Raw genomic sequence first — 22,528 nt, forward strand, 5'->3', positions numbered from 1 at the left:
CGCTGCATTAGGCAATCGCCGAAATGCACAAATTCCTTTTTTCCAGCAACAAAGGATTCTAAAAATATAAGTAGTTCCTAGAGGATGTGGATGAAAGTAACATTTACTACCTTACTTAATAATTTTATTCCAATCTATCGTCTTAACCGGATGATGTGTAGCCAAGGACAAGTAAGGAAGACAGGAAACCTTTATATACTTTTAAGAAGTATAATGGTAATATCGTTGCCACTTTCTTTACAATCCCTGACGAGAACACCTTATCTCATTTGTATATCGCTGAAATATCGTGGCTTACTTTTGAATAAAAGGGTAACTCCCTCTGCCAAGGGTATACAAAACTGGATAGTGGGGTAGCAGGTTGCATAAGCCTCAACGGAGAAGATGGAATGCAACCAAATCCCGTTGACATTCAGCCGGAGCCACAGGAGGACTCAAACTGATTCATGGGCTTTTCGCAGACGTCGTTATTGAGGACGAGCAGACGCCGCAGGACATTTCGGAGCTGCAGCAGGACATGAAGATGTCGACGACGTCAGAGGGCAGTACTTTGCATAAAATATTGAGATTCCGTGTTAAGCGGCACTTAATGCAAATGCGGCCGAAGCTTGTCAGCGGGCGAGCCGGTCAAAAATGCCAACACTGAATCAGGGGTGTAAGGATGGGCTTATGCCTGTATCTTCCAATAAAATATAAATGTAATTAAACTCTGTATAACTTACATATTGTACGGATATATTTGCATTTGAATATTGACAACGAAAAGGTAAACCAGCTGCTTGGCTAAAAATATTGGACATCAGAGTGGGTCAACCTGCGGCGACCTCCGACGCGAAGTTCGAGAGTCAAAGAGTGGCTTGACTTTCTCGTGTTTCTGGAAAATGAAAACAAGACTTTTGCCTTTCCAACTCTTTCATGTGCAACAACTGCACCTTGTCAGCTGCACATAGATACTCTCGCAAACACACACACGGGCGTCATGAGTGGCAGGCATAAGCAGCAGCTGGTGCATTTGCATTTCTGTAATCTGCATCCCTTCGTCCTTGCAGCAGAGTCCTCAAACCGTCCTGGCATCCTGATTCCAATGCTGATCCTGTTCAGCGGCTGTGGCAAATGTGTTTGCATTTCAGGTGTCAACTGCAAAAACACATCCAGCTTTGTTGCAATAACAAACAACATGGTATAGCCAATCCTTGCCCCATTTTCGTCCTTTTCGTCCTGCTCGGTGCAGCCAGCATTTCAAATACAATGAAAACATTTTACTTAACAGCAGCCAACAAGAAATACGAAAACTAGCAACATTTTTGGACACAAAACAAAGGCAAAGAGTGGAAAGCAATTTTTGTCTGGGCTTTCGTTTCGAGAGGTCGGATGGGTCCTACGTGTCTGGTTCCAGATTTTCGAAATCAATGCGCATTGTTTCCTTAATTTCACATTTTCACATGGCTTAAGAACGAGATCCTGTTTCGGTTTAAGCCGAAACTAAAAAGAAGATGTATTTAATTCAACAAACAATAATGATTTGCAACTGAATTGCAATTATCTGGATAAACTGTAAACAAAATAAATTCCCCGACCAGCTGTGACATGCAACAAAATTAATTACCTTCGCCTAGTGGGTGGAGTAAGAAGAAGCTGTTGCACTGGAAAATAAGAAGAGAAAATCCTTCCCCTATCCCCTAATTCTACTTTCATTCAAGCTAAGCAAAAAAAAAAAAGAGAAAAAAAAATCAACTCCAAAATGGCGACAAAATTGCAATGGGCGAAAATAAATTTCGGTCTAGGGTCGTCGCCAGCTCCTTGAAGTATGCCATGAATTTGGACATTAAGCCACCACCCACTTGAGCCACCCTCAACCACCCCGGGCCACCCCTTTCGCAGACAATTTGAGGCAATCATGCACTCGTTAATCTTGCTCAGGGGCCGAAAATTAATAGTTAACCTGGCCCAGGACACTCTCTTCTCCTTTCACTCCGAAGCAGAAAAATGTGCTGGCGAGCAAATTAAACTCGTTCTAAACACATTACGGGAGGATGCCGACCGTAGGGGGGGACGGTCGGCGATGTCCTGTTCAAGGAGCTGGCCTCCTGAAAAGACAAACAAACAGGAGCCCTGGGTGACAGACAGACAGACCAGACCGTTCGTCGAGCAGTTGGGCAACAACAAGAGCTAAACAAGATTAATTATACCTGAAAAGCCAAAGTCACTTTAGACCAAGTCGTGGCCTTTTGACTTCTCAACGCTGGCAGCGTCGTTGGCATTGGCGTTGGCGTCGAGTCCTTGTCGTTGCCCTCGAGCGTCATTTAGTGTGAACAGGAGAGGGCACAGGGATAAGGTAAGGATCCAGCGAGTGGTGAGAATGGTTGGCAACTTGGATATTTTCTAGCCAGATATAGTCAACCGAAGGGTTGTACTATTTTGTAACATTTTTTTATATTTTTAAATCATAGCATTTTTAAATACTTTTTGTAAAAAGCACAAGTCTTGGATAGCCTTTCATAATGTAATTAAATGATCAAAAAATGGCAGCACTTTTGGAGGCAACTTTTAAATTTCAAGTCCCACCTTTGTTTACTTCCCCTCTCTTGGGAGCTGTTGGTGTTATTGTTGCTTAAACGCTCGGAAAATCGGCTGGAAGATAAAATGTAGCTGAAGAAGTGTCGTCTGTGTTTGTCCAAGTACGACTACTGCAAAAAAGCAGACACTTCAGCCAGGTGAGATAGCCAGAGGAAATCGGAAAAGGTATCAAGTGGTGGAAAAATAAGAGTTGCAAAGGATACAAAATAGAAAAAGGTGCTAAGACATCAGACAGGACTTGCCAAACGATTGATTCGGTTAAGTTGACAAAGAAGTAGTTTACAGATTATAAAGATATAGATCTGCAGAGTGGTTTACATAATAAACGTAGTAGTTTAATACCTATTTCCACGAACTATAACACACTTCTATGAACTCCTTTTAAACCTACAATTTGCAAAACCCACTTCGATTAACGAAATTATACGCTTTGAAACCCAATTTCCGTAATGAACAACTTTTTTCAAAGTCCATCCGGGTAATGTGTTTACTTTCTACGGATGACGATTTGCTTCCGGAATCGTTTGCTGATTTACATTGATATATTTGAAAGTTTGCCTGCCATTTGATTGACCTCAGCTGCCTGTCAATCCATTATGCTCACCCTCAGCCCGAGGCAGACATTCAACACAGCCCACTTAACCCCACAATGCCGGACGGGATTCTGGCCTTGGGCGATGAAACATTCCGCCATCGCCACCGCCACTGCCACCCAGTGGCATCTATCGCATCAGGTGGAGACGGGTCCTTTGGTCCTGGCCCAAAGTGCGTCAAAACTAATGGCCACCGACAACAAAGTAAATGAAGCATGGCTCCCGGGGCCAGGACAAAACCAACAGGCCAAGCCAAAGAGGCCAGGACATGCGAGAGCCAGCGGCCATGTCCCTGCTCCTGCTGCTTCTCCATCTATAGTCCTGTTCCCATTTTTCTATCCGCCTCCACCTGATCCCTTTTCTATTTCGAGTCCTGGCCCGTCCTGGCCCGTCCTGGCTCGTCCTGCCTCGTAATAGGCAAAATGAAAAATCTATAGAGTTAAATGAGTGAAAATCAGGAAAATGCATTAATGAATGAATGACAGCAGGCACTGTCAACAGCAGCACTGGAAGCAACATCCATCTGTTCACTTTCCACCCGGCCACGCCCCCCATTTGCCGCAAGCAGTACCAAGCAGGACTTTGAGGGCGCACGTGAGTGAATGATTGAATGTGCGAGTGTGTATTGGGAAGCTACTTCACTGAGAAAATAAGAGACCCGGTTTGTTAAAACTTAATTGCAAAAGAAAAGAATTAATCCACTTATCTCTAAAGAGAGCCTCATTAGCATTGAGATAGAATATTAAAATGTTTCAATTTAAAAATAATTTCTTTTAGTGATTATGGTGGGGGTGGCTACTTTGGCCTCTGTTAACCTGGATGGACAGGTCAGGCTGGACTCGTGCTCCCTGCTGAGGCTGCCTCGTTGGATGTCTTATTTATGAATGCACACACGCGGAGCTGGGGATTGTGGGATGAGTACATGGAGACGGGAACGAGGATGAGGACGGGGAATCCGACCCGGTAATGCTGCTGGGCTTAGCGTGTTCTACAGGCAGGTATGATAACCGACGTTCAACACGTACGCAACTGGTCCACGTCCGCTCATCCGGGTCCGTTGTGTTGGCATTCTTAATAGTCAGGCATCCAAACAGTAGCAGCCTCCATGGTGGGTATGTAGTTGGCCAGAGGGACATCCATACCCCACCGACGTTTGATGCACAACAGTCACTTGTTTCCTCCAAAAACGGGCTTGTTTTCGGGAAATACCAATCCTAGACATACGCCTTGGTTACCTGGATGCCAAGATCTGGCAATGCAGCCTCCGAAAACCAATCGAGCGTAACTCCGTGCATCATGCCCCACAAATTTGCACCAACGCTGGTTATCCAATTGCACACGGCCCATGCCTCTGGACCTTACACTTGACCAAAAAGAGGGCTTAGATATGGCTAGTTAGGAGAGTTTAGAGCTAAACTAATCCTCTTGGAAAGGTATATCCCCAAGCAAATGTACGAAAATTCAAATCCCCTTTACTTCACCAATTACTATTTAATTTGAATTGTTCGAGTGTAGGATGCCTGCAGTGCAACAAACATTTTTCGCCTATGAAAACGTTGTCGCATATTAACGTAATTAGTTCATGCGCCCCATAGAACTTTGGCCCGGTTGGCTGCAATTGCTGACCCTGCCTGGCCTGCCCTGCCTCATCCCTTCGACCGCCCTTCAACCCCCATGTGTTTGCGGTGTTTGGGAATTGCGGCCGGAATTATGATGTCCTGGACTCTGGCCATTAAGCCCTGCCCGATGAGCAGCCGTTGCGTGCGTGTTTTACATACGAATATGGCCAGCACGGTACAGGGCTGGTACAGTGCGGGCCATGGCTGTTAATTGAAACGTGATTGTGTCCCAGGTCGGGGTGGGGGACATTGCATTTATGAGGAGAGGAGAGCTTAGGCTTTGGCTGGCGGTGGCGCTTCCTTTTTTGACACTTGCAATTGCAATTGCCAGTCGGCTTTCTGGCCCATCCCAGTCCATAGGCCTATGAAAATAGTTTCACATTTAAATTTTGCAGCAATATAATTTAGTTTATGCTTTTGGGCTTTGGGGAATTGAATTTGCACGCATGCCCAATTGAATTTGAATGCAAAGTGGCTTCGATATCGAATGCATTATTAATTTACCATCTACGCACACACACGCACTGCCAGATGTCCTTTTGCTTCATCCTTGGCCAACCTCCTCCACTGCCTCCACTCCCTTCAATACCGAGACACGTTGTCTGAAAACGGAAGTATGTATTGGTTTTTCACTTTCGCAAAAACCCCCGACATCGATACTATGCCATATGACGATGATGAAGTCGGGATATGTGCTGGAAAGAGAATTTTAAATGTCCATTTAATGTGATTAAGCCGGGGTCTTAGGGCGGCATTAAGGCCTGCCTGGACATTTCGGGACCAATACGCTTCCAATTTCTTATCGCAACTTCCATTTGTGGTTTCCTAATTAGAGAGACGATTTCAGTGGCCCGGGGTTCGGGCCAAGGGTTGGGGCCAGGCGATTATCTTGGCCGCAGAGCAACTCAGGAGTAAACCATAATGGAATTGAGGGCATTAATATTAAATTCCAAGGTGTGTGAGAGGCTTTGATAGTGTTGCAACTATTTAAATAGTTTCAGGAAATAAAAAATTGCTTTAAGAACCTACTATGAGCTATTTCTCTGGTCTACTGAATGTCCTAAAATTCACAGAATGAATGCAAACTTTGGACATACTGAAACCATGAAATCGATAACTTAAATTCTCTGCACACATATAAGGACTGTTTTCCGGAGAAATATCCTGGTATGTGGCACACACTTTTCTCCACCCAACAGCAAACCCGTCACGAAATTGAGGTTATGTCATTTGTTTAGTTTGTTGCCTCAATTATTTAGCAGTCAGGCCGAGGCAGACTGGCCAAAAACCAATCGAGGCCTTTCGAGACAGGACACTCATGTGCCCGAGTTTTAGAATGTGTGTGTCTTTGGAAGTGAATGTCCTTGCGGTGTTTATGCAATTACATAAATTCTGTGTGACAATTTCGATTTGGATTTTCTTTTATTCAAATTATACCTTCAAGTCCATCAGGGCCCAACACACTTGAGCTCGGCTATAAAATATTTATTGCCAGCAAATAAATCCCACACACACAAGCACACACACTCTGACACTGGCAGACATCGTTATGGTAATTAATTTCAATCCAACACGAGACCTGGCATAATCTTATTTATGCAACTTGTGTCTGGGCTGTGGGATTTGGCATTTCTGATTTAAAATTTTTCATTTTCCTGCTAATTGATGGCCCATATGCGGAATAAAACGAGTTCAGATGCTTGTCAAGAAAAAGCGTCTTGAGTCCATGTCAAAATCTTCTTATTTCGAAGTATATTTCCCCATTCCTATGACCGCAACAAAATCAATTGCCTGTCCACAAGCCTGGCCAATATTTGTGTTTCTGCATTCAGAATGGAAGTGGGCGGTGGGGTGGACGGTCTTGGTGGGGCTGCTCATGCAAAATTTAATTTTAATTTCCAGTGAGCAAATGTTACAAAAGTGAGAACGAGCCAATTTCCTTTCCGACTCTTTCTCGGGTGTACACATTTTAACCACTTGACTGCTTTGTGGCTATGGCTTTGGCTTAAATGCTGCCAGAAGTCAAACACCGGCTAAGAGAATCGTTCAAGTTTCGGTTGCCACCCACTGGGCTCCCGCCATTCTCATCCGCCCTGTAGTGTGTTTCTGGCAATTGACATGCAGACCTGCCTGGCAGACGTAAATCGGCATAAATAATTCATTATTGCCGCCTCGTTGGGCATAAATCAAGTCCGCACACAAGTTTATTCTTCGCTCTAAACGTCTGCAAAAAGCCAAAAAAATAAGAAAACATTTTAGAGAAATAATAAACATTTAAAAAATGGCAAAAATGTACTTGGAGATGCCGGGGATTGAACCCGGGGCCTCTCACATGCAAAGCGAGCGCTCTACCACTGAGCTACATCCCCGTTGCGAAAAACGCCGCCAAAATCCCATTTCGGACACAGGAGTTTGCTGAATGATAAAGGTGGTTGAAATTCTAGGTGAGAGAGAGCAGGTAACAAAGGTGGTGAGTATTTCGTTCCCACATGAAATATTTTATACGAGATATCGGAATAAAATAGATTTAATTGTTTCGGTTTAACTGTAGGCAAACACCAGAAGTTACTTATGAATAGAAACACATTAAACTTTATTAATAATTGTATAAATTAACACAAATACAGTTGTAAACTTATAAACAAAGCTACTAACTAGCTGTTGTCTCTCCTTTTACTAGCAGTTTCTATGCTTTGCCTCTCGCTGTGCCTTGTAAAGGCGTTTAGACGGCGCATGACACATGGGGGATGTAGCTCAGTGGTAGAGCGCTCGCTTTGCATGTGAGAGGCCCCGGGTTCAATCCCCGGCATCTCCAAGTACATTTTTTGCTTTATTTTATTTATTTTTTTCCCTAGAGATCGGTGGTGATGCTCTTTTGAATACTTTGTCACCGAAAAAGTACCGCGGTCGAAAATGATTCCGATTCTGAGATCACAATCGATCGTATTTTTCGCTTCTTCGTAAAATCGATAAAGTGATCCATGTGTATACCAGGCGACCAGAAACCACCAGCAGGCTATACGAACCCGTACACTCTCTCTTGCTTTTTCCAACCGCCCGCATGATCGTTTCAAAAATATAAAATGCTCTGGGGAGAGGGAGATAGCCGACTGCCGGCAAGAAGGTAAAAGCGAGATGGCTGAGGGCAGAGAACCGTGACAACGCAAACATGTGGGTATATATAGATATATATACTGTGTATATACGTACGTGCCGGCTAATTACGACTCGCAGCGTGTGAATTTGTATTTCTTTATTTTTTCCCCTACTGTGAACGCGTATTGTGTTCGAGAGTCGGATTGAATCGGTTCCGTTGCCTCTCTGAATATTTCTGGGCCCCTGGCCAATTGGTTAAGAAGATTGAACGATTTTTGCACGGTTTCGGTCTCGAAAAAGTTCATTTGAGTACCCGGCCCTGTTGATCGTTCCGTCAGGTTGAAAAAAAAACCACTGGTTGGGGGAACCTCATGCTGCCAGTTCAACCGAACGTTGCGGTTGAAATTGCCATGGGTTTTTCAGAGATTTTGTTAATAATCCTAAAGTGCTACTGTGTACTTTCTTGGATATCGGTTCAGGTCTCTTTCATTAAGTTTTCTCCTCCATCGGAAATGCAATTTAAATCATTTATTACGAAAGCCCCCTGGGGATTACGGGAAACTTTTTTATTGCCGGTGCCGAAAACTTTTGGCCAAATCTCACGACAGTTGCATTTGCACCTTTTCTTTTCCTCAGCTATTTTTGTTTTTGTTGATTTTCGTTTTTCCTGCATATAAATTTTGTGCCTAATCCGGCGACGTTTTCTCAGGGAGTTGCATTTAATGCCGCCTCCCCCATTTCCTATAAATATTCATGCAAATTGGCAGAGGGCTAAAGAAGGCGCCAGCACCTTCGAAAGATAAACACAGGAGAGCGAAAAAAACAGACCAGGTGGCGCCCTTCACTTGGCCTTAATTAAATGTAAAGGAGTTGAGTTGCGCTTTAAAATGCAATCGCCCCGTGGTAAGTGGGGAACTTATTAGCAATTTCATAATTGCCCAGCCAGCACTAGTTTTGTCTATCTGCCAGTATGACTGTCTGCCCAGACCCTCCTCGAAGCGACCAAGCTTCTAGACTTCCAAGGGTCTGATGGCCCGAACTTTTTCAAAAACTAATTAAAACGATAAGGGCAACCCAAGCAGCGAAATGTCTCGCGGAGTTTTCAAAAACCCAACACTGAAGGAAAAAACTATATTTTAAAGTCACTAAAAAAATTAAATAAAGAACAAGGTTAAATCCCAAATCTATTTAAAAAATGAATTGGAATATCTTCCTTTTTTTAAATCCATATCCTATCAAAACTTTTCAGTGTGTACCACTTTTTCTATTTGACTACGATATTTATCTGAAGATCGGGCCAAATTTGCATTAGTACACGGCTTTTGTTTGTCTACCACACGTTATGGAGGAGGCGAGTGGGCGGCAAAAGTCAATTTACTTCAATGGCCGGGCGGAAATTAAATAAATTCCATGAGCACACGTCAGGTGAGCCAGGCCGAAAATGACAGTTGTCAGCTGTCACGTCAAAGGTACAGTTGACCACAAATGTATCTGTTTGATGGAGCGGTTGGATTTTCCCCACCCCACACCCATTCATTTTTCGGGTTTTGGGAGCCACCACTGGATGGTTCCTTCTTCTTTTGTTATGAGTATTTAGCAACAATTTGATTACTTTTTCATGGTCTGTGGCATATGTGTCGAATCAAGCAGGAGCTACCATTGCCCAACGGATTCGTCATGCACTCGATGCAAAAAAAGGATTCATATGCTCATCCTCCTGATTGATTTCCATACAGGTAAGGCACTCGCTTGGAAATAACGTTGGCCAGGCCCGATAAGAGCCCAGAATGACAATGGGCATTAAAGCGGCTCGAGAGTGAAGACAATGGAGTGGAGGGCTCACTCGGAATAATGTGCTTAAAAGCGAAATTATTATCTTTGATAGGCTGAAATAAGCTGAGTCTAATTCTTTTTGCAATGTTGAAAAAAACCAGATAAAATAATGTGCATATGGTATTATTATTCGGGGGATGGTGGGAAATATATTTATTTATGTTTATTTATTTATTTGTTATTATAATATATTGGTTAAATTACAAATTACGCATATTTCTTAGTTTTATATTCAAATGATGTTAATATAGGATCGATCAAACTTTTTCCCGCCAAAGAAACCCGCCATACTGATCGCACACCACTCGGCCATTTTGTGATTTCACTAAAAGTATGCAACAAATATTAAGCATCTTCCGGTGCTCTCTCTCAGGAAGTGAGAGAACCGTATGAAACGAACCGGTTACGCATGTTCATATAGGATGATATGGAACCGGATAAAAGGATAGTAGAATAAATTTTAACAAGAAATAAGTACCTCCCAATAAGAAAAATAAGTTGCCTACGTTGACAATGTTGCTATACAATACATGTTGCTATTTATTTTCCTCAAACCTAAAAGTATGCAACATATTTAGATTTTTTTTTGGGTTTTACCTGGTGAGCGGTGAGTGGAGTCTCTCACCTGCCACTGAAATCAGTTACTATTTGGTAACTAAAGCGGTAACACCGTACCACCGGATCTCCGCAGCGCGATAAAGTATTATAATTACGCAGGAGCACAACAACAGCAGCGTGTATCGCTCTCTACCTCTCGTTCTCGGCGCCCCCTCAACAGTTATTTTTACTATATAGAGCCGAGAGATTTCTGTGTGACTTTTTGGAGTGTTCGTTTTCGTTATTTTCGTAGCTCCTTCGTTTTCATTAAAAGATAAGTGCGGCTTAAATAACAACAACACGGCAACAGAGGTAGCAGCAGCAACAGCAACATTTCGCGAGTGCCAGTGACAACGTTTGCATACGAAAAAGCAAAAGTGCACCAAAAAAACACACACACAACTAACATCGTTGCGAAGAAGCGCAAAAATTCAACACATTTGAAAGGGAATTTTTTCTGATCGTACATATATATTTTTTGAAGCGGTAAGTTGAGAAAACAAATTTTATTTACAGCCTTGAGACAGTTTCAGAGCCACTGAACTTGACCAAAATGCGCTTCGAATTTCAATTAGAATGGTTACTTAGAAAATCAACAAAAACGTGTGGAACATAAATAAATGCACAAAAAATAATTCAACAGGCATATCATTGAATCATTTGTAATGATTTAACCAAGTTAATAAAAATCTATTTCATTTGGAAGCCAGCCAAATTGAAAGCCATCAAAATTGCATTTTCAATAACTGAAATTAAATAAACAATTTATACACGCAAAGCGTGTTGGAAAGAGTTATGAAGGTGCTTTGGAAAAAGGGGGCTTTTAGGGGGGTTGGAGGATGCAATCAACCTTAACTCATGCACAGAAAGATAATATTTTTTACAAATTAATTTGGAGAATTATTTGGAATAAAAACAAGATACTATAGACCAGTTATACTGGGGCAAGTTAACAAAAATGATCAATAATGATATCATAATTTGAGATATTAAAATGCTAATTTTAATAAATTTTTGAGAGTAAAATCCTCTTTTATTTTTTGCTGTGCAACCAAGCTGAATCAACAAACTCAATCCAAATTAAAATACGTTTTTATTGCGTCCCGCTAAACGTGTTGCCCTGCTAACTGTTTTTGGCTGCACTAACAGCAACACCGCCTTACATAATAATTGTTTTGATTTATTTCCCCCGCTCGCTCGCAGCACCCTCCCTCCCCCTCTGGTCGATGGCATTGCATAAGGCCTTTTTCAAATGCGACATGCATGCGATTTTTTCTCAGTCTTTCTTTTGCTTATCGCTGGCCTCTCTTTAACGCTTTTATTCATAATTCGCTTTCGGCGGGTTTTTCTTCTTCGAGAAGGCACTCCCCAATACCACCCAATAGCCCCAGCCAGCCAGCCAGCCCCCATCTCCTCGATTTTGGTCAAGTGACAACGTCAACTCGACTCCGGTATTCCAGCTATGTAGAGTCCCAAAGCAGGTTTCTTTGATGGTTTTTTGGTTGATTTTTCTGTTTTTGTTTAGACTTTGCTTTTATTTTAGACCCGAAGCGAGCGTTGTGGCTGCTACGTGTATTAATTCACCGGTTTACTTCACCTGATTTGCTGGTTGTGCATTTTTGTCGCGTGTATTTCTGGTTTTTTCAACCATCTTGGCGTTTTTACGGTGTTTTTGTGGGTTTTTCTGTGGCACTTGCCGCCGCCGCCGCGCTTCAGATTCATATCCAATCTTTACCGATCTGCGCTTGTCACTGGCTATGCTAATTCGATTAATTTGATTAATTCTGCGGCTTCGGCATTTAGCGATCTGATTTTTCGCATTAACACAGTTACAGGCCGACGCTTTTTGACACATTTCACCCATGAAGAGATCTTGAAAAGATCATCGCATCCGAACCAGTTCTTTGAAAAGAGGGGATTGGCTCAGGTTCTTTAGCTTCTAAACTTTAAGATTTTCTAGGAATCTATTCATTTGCTAAAAATCCTCCCATCAAGATAGACAAAATCATTCATTTTTAACTGGAATTTACTTTGTTGAAAAAGGTATGAGTGGATATATAGATATTTTTATGAATTAGGTAATCAAGTGATTAATAGATCCAAAAGATTCTCTATCTGCTTCCCAGACAACAGCGGATTCCGAAGGTTAAAAGTGATCGTGGCTGTTTTGATCGCATTTTGAAGTCGCAGCCTTGAAGTCTGGTTCGAAATTTTGAGCAAAAAAAAACAATGATAGCTTCTATAGAATTGGCAAACCTTATAGCTACTTATCATATTTGGGTGAAAAGCAAGTCGTGACTCATAAGGTTCCCACATCCATTCATTTGCATTTGACTGGCATGCGAAAACATTTACAATTGCAGCCTCTATACACAATGGATGATACCTGAATGAATACCTCTAAAAATATAAATTTTTTCAAGTTTTTCAAAAGTGGTTATATCTGTTGGATGTGTCTGTGTTTGTTGCCAACAATTTGCACACTTGGTACGCGTATTGTTAATGCATTATTATTGTATTATTTCTACTTAAGCTGGTGATCATCGTTTTTTCTAATCGTTAACTTATAATATTCTCAAGGTCTTCGTCTCGATGAGAAAACATTGACGACGCAGTCAATCCATAAGATTATTATATAAAAACTCTCCCGAATATCTCCAATCAAGACGTAGAAATATTTCTTTTCGCTTTTTATAAACTTTCGAAAAAAAAGCGTAAAAAAATGTATAAATTATACAAAATATATGCTTTATTAATGGATGGGGCAAACTAACGAAAACGAAAGCCCCACTCCCAGTCGGAGTCTGGGATCTCTCACACAAAAATGTTTTGCTTTTCCTACTCGAACTCCCTTTTTTTCGTGTTTGGCCGCTCGGACAAAAGGCCCAAACAAGATTCAACAGCCGAAGAAACGCCTAAAAACAGCAGCAGCAACGAAACAAGTACAAAGCCAAAGATATTTCAAAAGGCCAGCACAAAGCAGCCACAGAGCGAAGACCAGGCCGGGCAAAGCCAAAAAACAGGTTCTAGAATCAATTTTTATTTTCTCAAGCTCAACCAAAAAAATAACTACAGAAACAGAATAAAACGAAATTCAAGACGCAACAAAAAAAAGGGAAGTTTTGGCTGTCAAAAGAACCGAACTTAAAATGCCCTCAAAGGAGTGGGATAATATGGAACCAAGAAACCCTAATCCCATAGATAAGATTCTCATAATATTCAAAGCATGAGATCTTTACAAAAAACTTCTACTGTTACTTTTAGTATTCCAAAAATGATCCCTAGAACCATAGGCATTATTAATTCTTAAAGCCCAAGAGTACCTAAGAGTATCTCAAAAATATTCGACGGCTCAACGCACGAAAAATATTTGAGGCAGCCGCAGCATCAAAATGAATTTGGTTAGGACCAGGTTTCTACAGATACACAGATACAGATACTGCTTCTAAGTGGCTCTCCCCCAGCTGCCCGTTGAGACCCTCCACTTAGGGCGATCTTTATACCTTTTATTTTTATTATTTTGCTGCTTGCTAAAAAGTTTTTGTACTCGGCCCGCAGTGTCGTCAGTGCTTGTATCTGTATCCGTGTATCCATGTATCCGTGTGCGGGTATCTTTGCGACCAGGCGCATGTGTGCGATGCCACATGCACACGTTCTGTCAGATACATTGCGCCTAGAATTTTTCAGCCAAGTTTTATGAGCTTTTTTTTTTGTCAGGCCGGCAACAGAAACAAGTCGGCTACATGGCTTACATCCAAAAACAATTTGTGTATTCGCTGCTGTTGCATCTGAAAGATTGCTTGGCCAGCGTTTTAACTCTTTCTTGTGTCTTTTTTTATTTTTATTGACATTTCCTCTTGGAGTTGCGAGTTCTATAATTTTACACGTAATTTCCCCAGCTGGCTTTTTATTATTTCGTGTTTTTGGCGACTCTGCAAATTGCTTATTAAAGTTTTGATTGATTGCCAAGTACGCCCAGACAGATCCGTTGTCCGGAAACCTGAAGCACCGAGACATAATATACGACTGGGCTGGACTTACATATCTTGGGGTTTCTCTTTGGCCAACTCTCTTGTTTTTCTCGCAAAGCATAATTACCAGATTCACTTTTTTCCAAGGAATAGTTTTAATTTATCACAACTCCAAGTTCAGTTTTTATGGCATAATTATTACTTTAACACGAGATCTTGTGTATGTTTTATTGAAGATAAATTAAGAGGCTGTGATAGGAATACTAACTGCTGCCGTAAGCCAAGAGTAAATATACTTTTGTTAGCTTGACCCTACTTGCATGTGACCAGCGACTCTTCAAATCCCATAAATGCCACTAACTAACGACTATTTTTAAACTTTTAATTGTATAAAAAATTTGTTGGCTTGTTTGCTATTGGCGCGATTTGATTAGCATGCCAAGTGCCTGTACCTGACTGCAGGTGTCTCAATCTCTGCCCGACTCTGTTGGAGTTTTAGTTTCCAAGTCAGAGGGGCCAGCCAGGTCACACTCAGGCTCTGAACCAGCCCCGAAGCCAGATTTACATTCACATTACAGCATTTGCCATTGTCATTGAATAATGGAAAAAACGCAAAGAATGCAGTGGCTAGATTCGAATTTTGAATACCTTTAGCAAAAATGGTGGCCATCACATGACCATTATGAACTTAGGACCCAAATCCTTTGAACTGAAATGAGCAGGATTAACCTACCTTTGGCCAACCAGTTTTTCTTGTCTTTTGACCTGGGCCACGCCTAATATCCCCTCTGTACTTGAGGCAGGGGCAATGGGTAAAATAAATAATCATAACCAGTTTCGCAGAGTTTCCCAGCTGTACTCAAGGCATTTGCTAACCATTCTCAAACGCCCGCGGCGACAACAACCGACAGCCACTCAGAAGATGCGTCTTCTCGCATCTGGGATCTCACATCTCAAATCTCAAACAATTTTTTGTCGAGGTGGGGCCTCGCATCGAGGAGGACTGGAGGCTGCTAATGAATTTTTATGGAGGTCTGAGCAAGTGATTCATGGGCGGTTGTGAAACTGTCACCACGATCTATTGGGAGACAAGGTGCTAAACGAACCCTAAAACTTCTTGGGTCTAATCACCTTGGCGGTTTGGCGTCATCTCTCCCGAAATAAGCCTCACATAATTAGCCATGCATATCAGTAAAGGCGGACAAGGGCAATGGGAAAGTATTTGTTTAATTAAAATCAGGCGGGGATAAGATAACGCTCCGAATCTATTAAACAATAACAATATTTGATAAAGTCAAACAGAAAAATTAAAATGTGTCTTAAGTCGTTAAGATAATGGGCCCGAGAGGTGCAGTAAAAAATAACACAAATGAAAATCAATTAAATGTGTCCCGCCTTGAAGTCTGAATGGCTCAACATTGAAATCGATGAAATATCGCCGATCATGAATCGCAGATAGTGAAAGTTCTTCCTGCTCTTGGTTTTCAGTTTTCAGACTTCAGTTTTAGGTTTCAGATTTCTTTATATATTTTATTACTTTCATAAAAATCTCTGCGAAGCACTGCAAGTGATTTTGCGAATGTCGTCAGACTTTGTTTAATTTATTACCTGGCTTACAACATTTAGTTAGCTTTATTATCATCATTCTGTCATTGGTTGTTTTTGCCATAGGACTGTGAAATATTATAGACGTAAGTTGTGTCTTAAACTGGCTAGTAATAGTTTATATAATAGTAATAAAGTAAGACCAACTCTCGACTATTTATGGCCGAGATAATTGAGATTTTGGGGGAATTTGTTGAAATACTTAATTATAGCATATTAGGCAAAAGGGTGGTACGTTAAGTATATATTACTTTTGCCGGTTTAAGGTTCGTATTTAAAGTTTTTAGTTATTTTTAAATCATCGGGAAATTGCTAGGGAGTGACTGGGCCTACTTGGTAATATCTGATTACAAATCAGTTCCCATGAACTGATATCTTAGGTCTCCCCAACCCCCCAGTTCCATAATGACTCACATGTTTAGCACTTGCCTGGTGAATTCCTCACCAAAGACGCTTTTTATTATTATATGCCTTTATTGTGATAAACCCGCCATAATCCCCGGAATACGAAAATGTATCTTATCTCCATTATTTCGCAGTTTCCCTTTCTAGTTTCCAGCTTATCTGATCCTGAGCTTGCATATTTGCATGGCCTATAATTAAATTCCTTTCGAATGTGCGAAAATTTAACAATAAACAGAATTTAATTAGATTCCCCTTGGAAGTCTGCCGCGAAAAGTTTCCATCGAGAAAATTCTGAAAACGTACTATAGGGTTTTTTTTTTTTGGATTTCTATTATAACGGATATATATAGCGGATTCGAGGGGCAGTGGGCAGTGGGAAATGGGCGGGAGAATCCCTAACCGAATCGAAATCAACTACCTGTAAGTGCCTAACGGCTAATTTGCTTTAATGATGGGAAACCGCTTAAGTAAACAAACAGGCAACAACAATGGAGGCTGTCTGTTGTCCCCAAGCGGGGGCTCTGAAAGGGGAGGAGTGGGTGGACGGGGGTTTTGGCCATAAAACCTACGAATAAGTGTACCTGTGTGTGTGTGTGTGTGTACTTCATGCTTGATTGCAAATTCAATTAAAGTTTGCGCAGTTCTCCGAGCTAGAGAGAAGCTATGGAGAAACTGGAAACAGAAGTCAGGTTTCTAGGGGGGAAGTACGGACATCGGGAAATAGATTGACGAAACAATAGAACCGATTTATGGATTTGTGAAATGTTAAAATATATCTAGATTCATGTTTCCAAAAAAATAGCATACTTTTACAAACATATATTAGTGCTATATTGTAGCACCATCTTGAATTACATTTAATTGGTTCTTTGTCTTTTAATTGCATACCTTATTAACTATTAATACATTTAATTTCCGTCCATCTATTTAACGATTCCTTTGTTTTGTGACGTTTTTTTTTTTCAAATGTCAGTTCCGCTTCCTAATCGAAATATGTTTGAATCGAATGACTGAGTGCCATAAACCTACTTACGTACATGCGACTGCGAATATGAACAATTATTATTATTTTTATTATTATTTCAATCCCATCCCATGGAGGGAGCCCTGCTCTGTTCCCCACCCACAAATTGTCTGATTGTTGGTTCTGAATTGAATTTTTTTTTGCGCCTCATTGTTTACCTTTGTATTGAATTAAAAATCGCTTACAATGGAAGCTGGAACAGCGACTGTCAAGGTCATTTTACGAGCTCATCTTGTTCCAATAAATTAGTCCCAAAAACCGCAAAAAACTGAGAGTGGGGGGTGCTCATCAACAGCTAATGCCAACACTCATAAATCTTACAGCCTTTCCTCTCGACCGATGATTCAACTTTCAACCAAGAAACGTGTCTGAAAAAAAACGAAAACAAAAACATAAATAATTATAAAATAAAAAGCAAACAAATTTCGTACTAAGGCGGAACCCAAAAAATGCCTGAGACTGGAGTTGTGTTTGTTGTTATTTTTGAAATAAAACAAAAGTTCAGGGTTTTCAAGTGGGCTGGAAATTACGGGCAATTAATATCTGGGGAGCTTTCAATTGTGAGAGTCGCGATGACGCTGCCTAATTTGCATATTAAACGAATCCAGGTATTTAGGGAGTTATCTTTCGGCTTGGGACCCCTGCTAAGTGAAATATACTCACGTTTATTGGTAACATATTACGAAACTTTTGCTGGCCATCTGTTCTAATGCCCTGTTGCCAAGTTTACAGGAAAATCACGTTCCTTAGACCGAAATAGCGCGGAGTAGAGCGATAAGCGGGCGTACTAAATCAATTTTGACCCATGAACACATGCAATTGGAATTTCTGGTTACCAGGTTGGCCAGGCGTGCTGACGGGTTGACGGTTTGTCGGGATTGCCAAAGCCAAAGTGGAACAGCGACGAAAACAAAAACCCAAACTTAAGCACGGCCATAAACGCTATTTGGCGAGCAATTACACTTATGGCCGAGTACTTGGCCAAAAGCGAGATATGCCCAAATACAAACTATCGCTCGGACAATTTAAAATTAGCCAGCGAACAAACACGTACCAAGTATCCGGATCCCGACCGGAGCTTACTCTTTGGCCAGGGTCGTGCCGTGGGGTCAGGTGCCGGGCCGGGAAGTGGGTCAACATATTGTCAATGTCGGTCATAAAGGGAGGCCGAGCGATAAGGTGGCCAGAAAGCTGAATGAACCGAGAGCACTTTCGTTATCATTCAGAAGTCGCCGCGTGGTTGGCCATAAAACTATATACTATACAAGTCCAGTGGACTTTTGCCGATTGCAGCTCCCACATTCCTTGGTGTCCCCCAACTAATGACGAACTTGGTGTTGTTTTGTGGAATTTTTCTCGGTTCTCATTCACTCTCCACAGAACATCATTAAACCTTGAGTTTTATCAGCAAATGTTTCTCCGCCAAATGAGACTTGTTTCATACAAATTGGGGTCGAGCTTATACGATTGGTATTTACCCTATTAGAGGGTTTTAATAAGAGTACTCCAACAGGAAACTATTAATTCACATTATCCGAGCTATTTTAAGTATTTCATTCATATTTTATTCAAGTTATTTGATCCCGGATGTACACAAAAGTTGAAATACCCCACAAACCTATGCCCTTTTAGGGGATATCTTGGAATTTCTGAAAAACTCATTTCGCTATCGGCTTCCAAGTCGGTTGCCGCTCGCTCGGTTCTTTAAAAGGCCTTACAAAATACCTAATACAGTCGTTTCTTTCTTCCACAGCCCTCAAGATGTCCACGCCGACTTCCCCCAAGACACCCACACCGCCCACTCTGCCTCCGGGAGTGACCAAAACCTGTCACATTGTGAAGAGGCCCGACTTCGATGGCTACGGATTCAATTTGCACTCGGAAAAGGTCAAGCCGGGACAGTTCATAGGCAAGGTGGATGCAGATTCACCGGCTGAGGCAGCGGGCTTGAAGGAGGGCGACCGAATCCTGGAGGTCAATGGGGTGTCCATTGGCAGCGAGACCCACAAGCAGGTGGTGGCCAGAATCAAGGCGATCGCCGACGAGGTGCGCCTCCTCCTGATCGACGTGGATGGCAAGGCTCTGGAGAGGCCATCACCCCCGCCAGCAGCAGCAGCATCCTGCAACGGAAACGGAAACGCGAATCAGAACGGATACGAGGGCACCAAGCAGGAGATTCCCGGAGCAAGTGCCAACATCAGTAGCATCAGCATGGTTAGCACCAAGCGATCTTCAAACGCCAGCAGCATCCAGAGTGGCAGCACCGTGAATGCCTCCGACTTGGATGTGGTGGACAGGGGCCTCCCAGCCACTCCCCCAGTGGTGGCGCCCCTGCCCGTGGCTCAGAATGGCAGCAAACCCTCGTCGCCCATCAACAACAACACCCTGATGAGCACACCGCCACCGCCATCTGCCACTGTGGCCGGATTGAACAACAACGGAAGCGTCTACAACACCAACGGCAATGGCACAAATGGCATGACCACACCCACCACGCCTCCCTCGGCGACGGGCGGAAATAGGGCGGGCAGCCTGAACTTGCCACTGACGGCCGCCGAAATGCGCGCCAAGTTGGCCTCCAAGAAGAAGTACGATCCCAAGAACGAGACCGTGGACCTCAAGAAGAAGTTTGACATCATCCAGAAGCTCTGAGAGGAAGATAGCACTTGTTACACTGTCAGGATGAGATGAGCTGAGATGATGGGGAGGTCTGGACGTCTGTCAGGCATACACCACATACACACAATATACAATATGTTTAGCTAGTAGTACGCAGAGTCACTTATTAACTAAGCAAGTTTTTAATTATTACCCACTAAGAATCGAAAAACAATAGGGGAAGTGATTGAGCGAGCACCTCCTCTTGGAATACCCATACGAAAATATACATACGACATGAATGTATTCTTTAAATTCAAATATTGCAAACTCCGATCGGTTCATTGAACAACTTTCGTTGAATGTCTACTAAGTTTTGCTTGTATTTTTGTAAAGTAAATAAAGCAAAATTATAAAAGAAGTATGCTAGCAAGTGTTATTCATTGGGGCAGGCAGCTGATCAAACAAGTCGGTTTTCGGTTTTCGAAAGGGGTGAAACTAGTTTCGTGGTAAGACCTTTAAAATTTTATTTCTGACATTTTGCGAAAAAAACAGAACAAATACTCATTAATGAATTCAAAATAAAGTCAAGCAGTCACGATTATAAATAAACAAAATATTTATATCCTAACTTTAGTGTTCTTTAAAATAAAATCTTTAAAACTTCAAATTACTTGATTTTTAAAAACAGTGTTACAGGTTCACAATTAAAATTCGACATTTATTCTTTAAGCTTACTCCCTATTTGGCCCTAAAACAGGCCTTGGACTGACACATTGTGTGTTAGCAGTGCAGCTCCTGCCGCTTTAGATTGCACAGGGCACATGCCACAATTAACATTTCATCGAGGTACCCCAGGAGGGATTTCTGATCTATCGCGGAATGGCCAAGCATTCGGAACTCCCTGAGGCCATCGACCAAATTCCTCATTTGAGCTCTACATGCGGGTTCTTGAACTTTTAAGGTCGGCAGCTGAATCGACGCGGCTCTTTTCGAAACGAGAGCTCCGTCCACAACACTCAGAGACTGCTGGCTGGCTAGCCGGCCAGTCAACCGCTGGGCATGGTATTTGCTTAGCGATGGAGCTGGCCCATCCTGGAACTCTTCCTCATCCCCCGAGTCGTCATCTGTTCCGATTCGCCTCGTGCGTTTCACTGCCTTGCCAGGTTCCGCACAGAGGGTCAGGTACTTGGGAACTACGTCCCGAAAATTGCTGGCCTCAAACAACTGGAGATCGTCGCAATTGCCAGGGTATACGCTGGACACATAGCTAATAATGCCTGCAAGGTTAAGGATGTTACGGTTAGGACTCCAATACGTTTTGTTGAAACTCACTGTTTGTGTTAATGCAGAGTATAAATTTGTAGGTGGAGCTACCCAATCGAAACTCTTCGTCCACGTCCGTTTCCACGCACTCGATCAGCGATCGAACGTGCAGAAGAGTGGCTCTGTAGTCTATAGGCGTGTGCTTCAGCCGTTCTTGGTAGTGCTGGGCGTCCGGCCACCGGATTAGCGTCCGCATGCAGCGCGCCAGCTTGATTAAAGTTCGCTTAAACGTGTCCTTTGCATCCGCTTCGCTTACTTCGAAGTGTTCGGCAAGCAGGGCAAAAGGTTCATTTTGACGAAGTTTCCGCAGCGTGATATAACAATCCAGGTGGGTGATGTTGGCGGTTCTGCAGATGTGTCGCTTCAGCAGGGGCAGGTGCTCCGCTGCCACTCCGAGGTGAAGCATTGGAGCGTGTTCCACGAGACTAAGCGTTAAGCTTCGCATCGTTCTCTGAGGCTGGGGAAGCTCCCTCTTGATAAACACAGCTTGTCTGACGGCGGACACTGTTGGTGTGCTCTGCAGGGAGCTCCTACTGCTCGCGGGAGTACTTGGTGGCGAAGTCACCATAGGTGATGTGGCCGGCACCAATCCTGCTGGTCTCGTGGTCGCCTTGATGATTGTGTTTGGCGGCAGTGAGTTTATAGCTACGCCCAAGCTCTGGGACTCCCTCCGAACTTTCCATTGCACCGAGCTGCTGGATGACGCAGGAGAGCTACTGGAACTAAAATTTAGTGTATATTTTGGCGTCTTAGGCAGGATTTCTGTAAATTCAAGTATCTAAATTAGTCAAGTGTTTAAGGAAATTGTTTCACTTACGTCCTACAGTACCTGGCGAAGATGTAATTGGTGTCGTGGACGCTGACACTGTCGTGGATGCTCTTTTCATGGTTGGCCGCAAGACAACTGGAATCTGGTTTAGAAATACGCCTTCTGATGTCCCTCTTACAGGTGTTATACCCGGCTCCAACTTGTTGTTATCAAAATGTGATGGATTTTGTTAGTTAATGGCAATTTGTAGTTCTCTGTTGTGCTCGTCTCTTCGTAAATGCCATTCATCAGCTGTTTGCCTACCTTTGGTATTCGCTGGAAATCCTCTGTCTTTGGCCGAAATGGTACGACCGTCTGCCTGGGTACTACTCCACCAGGCGGTTTTTTGTAGTTTGTTATTGTTAGCGACATTAAATTGCTTAAAATAGTTACTTTCCTTAAGAAACGGATTTAAATGCAAAAAAATTCCTTTGAGGCCGATAGCTCGATAGCTCATTTGTAATCGAATTATTCAC

General features: G+C 42.5%; 2 protein-coding genes and 2 non-coding genes across 5 annotated transcripts; 2 read left to right on the top strand and 2 right to left on the bottom strand.

The window, feature by feature from the left end:
- Positions 1-7,086: 7,086 nt before the first annotated feature.
- Positions 7,087-7,158, bottom strand: TRNAA-UGC (transfer RNA alanine (anticodon UGC)). The gene has a single exon. It is a non-coding gene; the product is annotated as a tRNA-Ala (tRNA).
- A 374-nt stretch (positions 7,159-7,532) lies between these two features.
- On the top strand, positions 7,533-7,604 carry TRNAA-UGC (transfer RNA alanine (anticodon UGC)). The gene has a single exon. It is a non-coding gene; the product is annotated as a tRNA-Ala (tRNA).
- Positions 7,605-10,370: 2,766 nt separating this feature from the next.
- Positions 10,371-20,339, top strand: LOC108133177 (Na(+)/H(+) exchange regulatory cofactor NHE-RF1). The gene is made up of 2 exons (XM_017252988.3): positions 10,371-10,801; positions 19,074-20,339. The coding sequence occupies exon 2, from the start codon at positions 19,082-19,084 to the stop codon at positions 19,970-19,972; it is 891 nt and encodes a 296-aa protein (XP_017108477.2). The 5' UTR covers positions 10,371-10,801; positions 19,074-19,081; the 3' UTR covers positions 19,973-20,339.
- Positions 20,340-20,618: 279 nt separating this feature from the next.
- Positions 20,619-22,501, bottom strand: Camp (Cathelicidin-like antimicrobial protein). Of its 2 annotated transcripts, none has more exons than XM_017252987.3 (4): positions 22,317-22,501; positions 22,074-22,212; positions 21,254-22,006; positions 20,619-21,198 (listed from the first exon to the last, which is right to left on the bottom strand). In XM_017252987.3, exons 1-4 carry the CDS (start codon positions 22,422-22,424, stop codon positions 20,702-20,704), a joined length of 1,497 nt encoding a protein of 498 aa, XP_017108476.1. In that variant the 5' UTR covers positions 22,425-22,501; the 3' UTR covers positions 20,619-20,701. The 2 variants fall into 2 exon arrangements, with proteins under 2 accessions (XP_017108476.1, XP_017108474.1); XM_017252985.3 differs by having other exon boundaries at positions 22,062-22,212.
- Between the last annotated feature and the right edge of the window lie 27 nt (positions 22,502-22,528).

Source organism: Drosophila bipectinata, chromosome 2R, assembly GCF_030179905.1.
Source record: "Drosophila bipectinata strain 14024-0381.07 chromosome 2R, DbipHiC1v2, whole genome shotgun sequence".
Lineage (NCBI taxonomy): Eukaryota > Metazoa > Arthropoda > Insecta > Diptera > Drosophilidae > Drosophila > Drosophila bipectinata.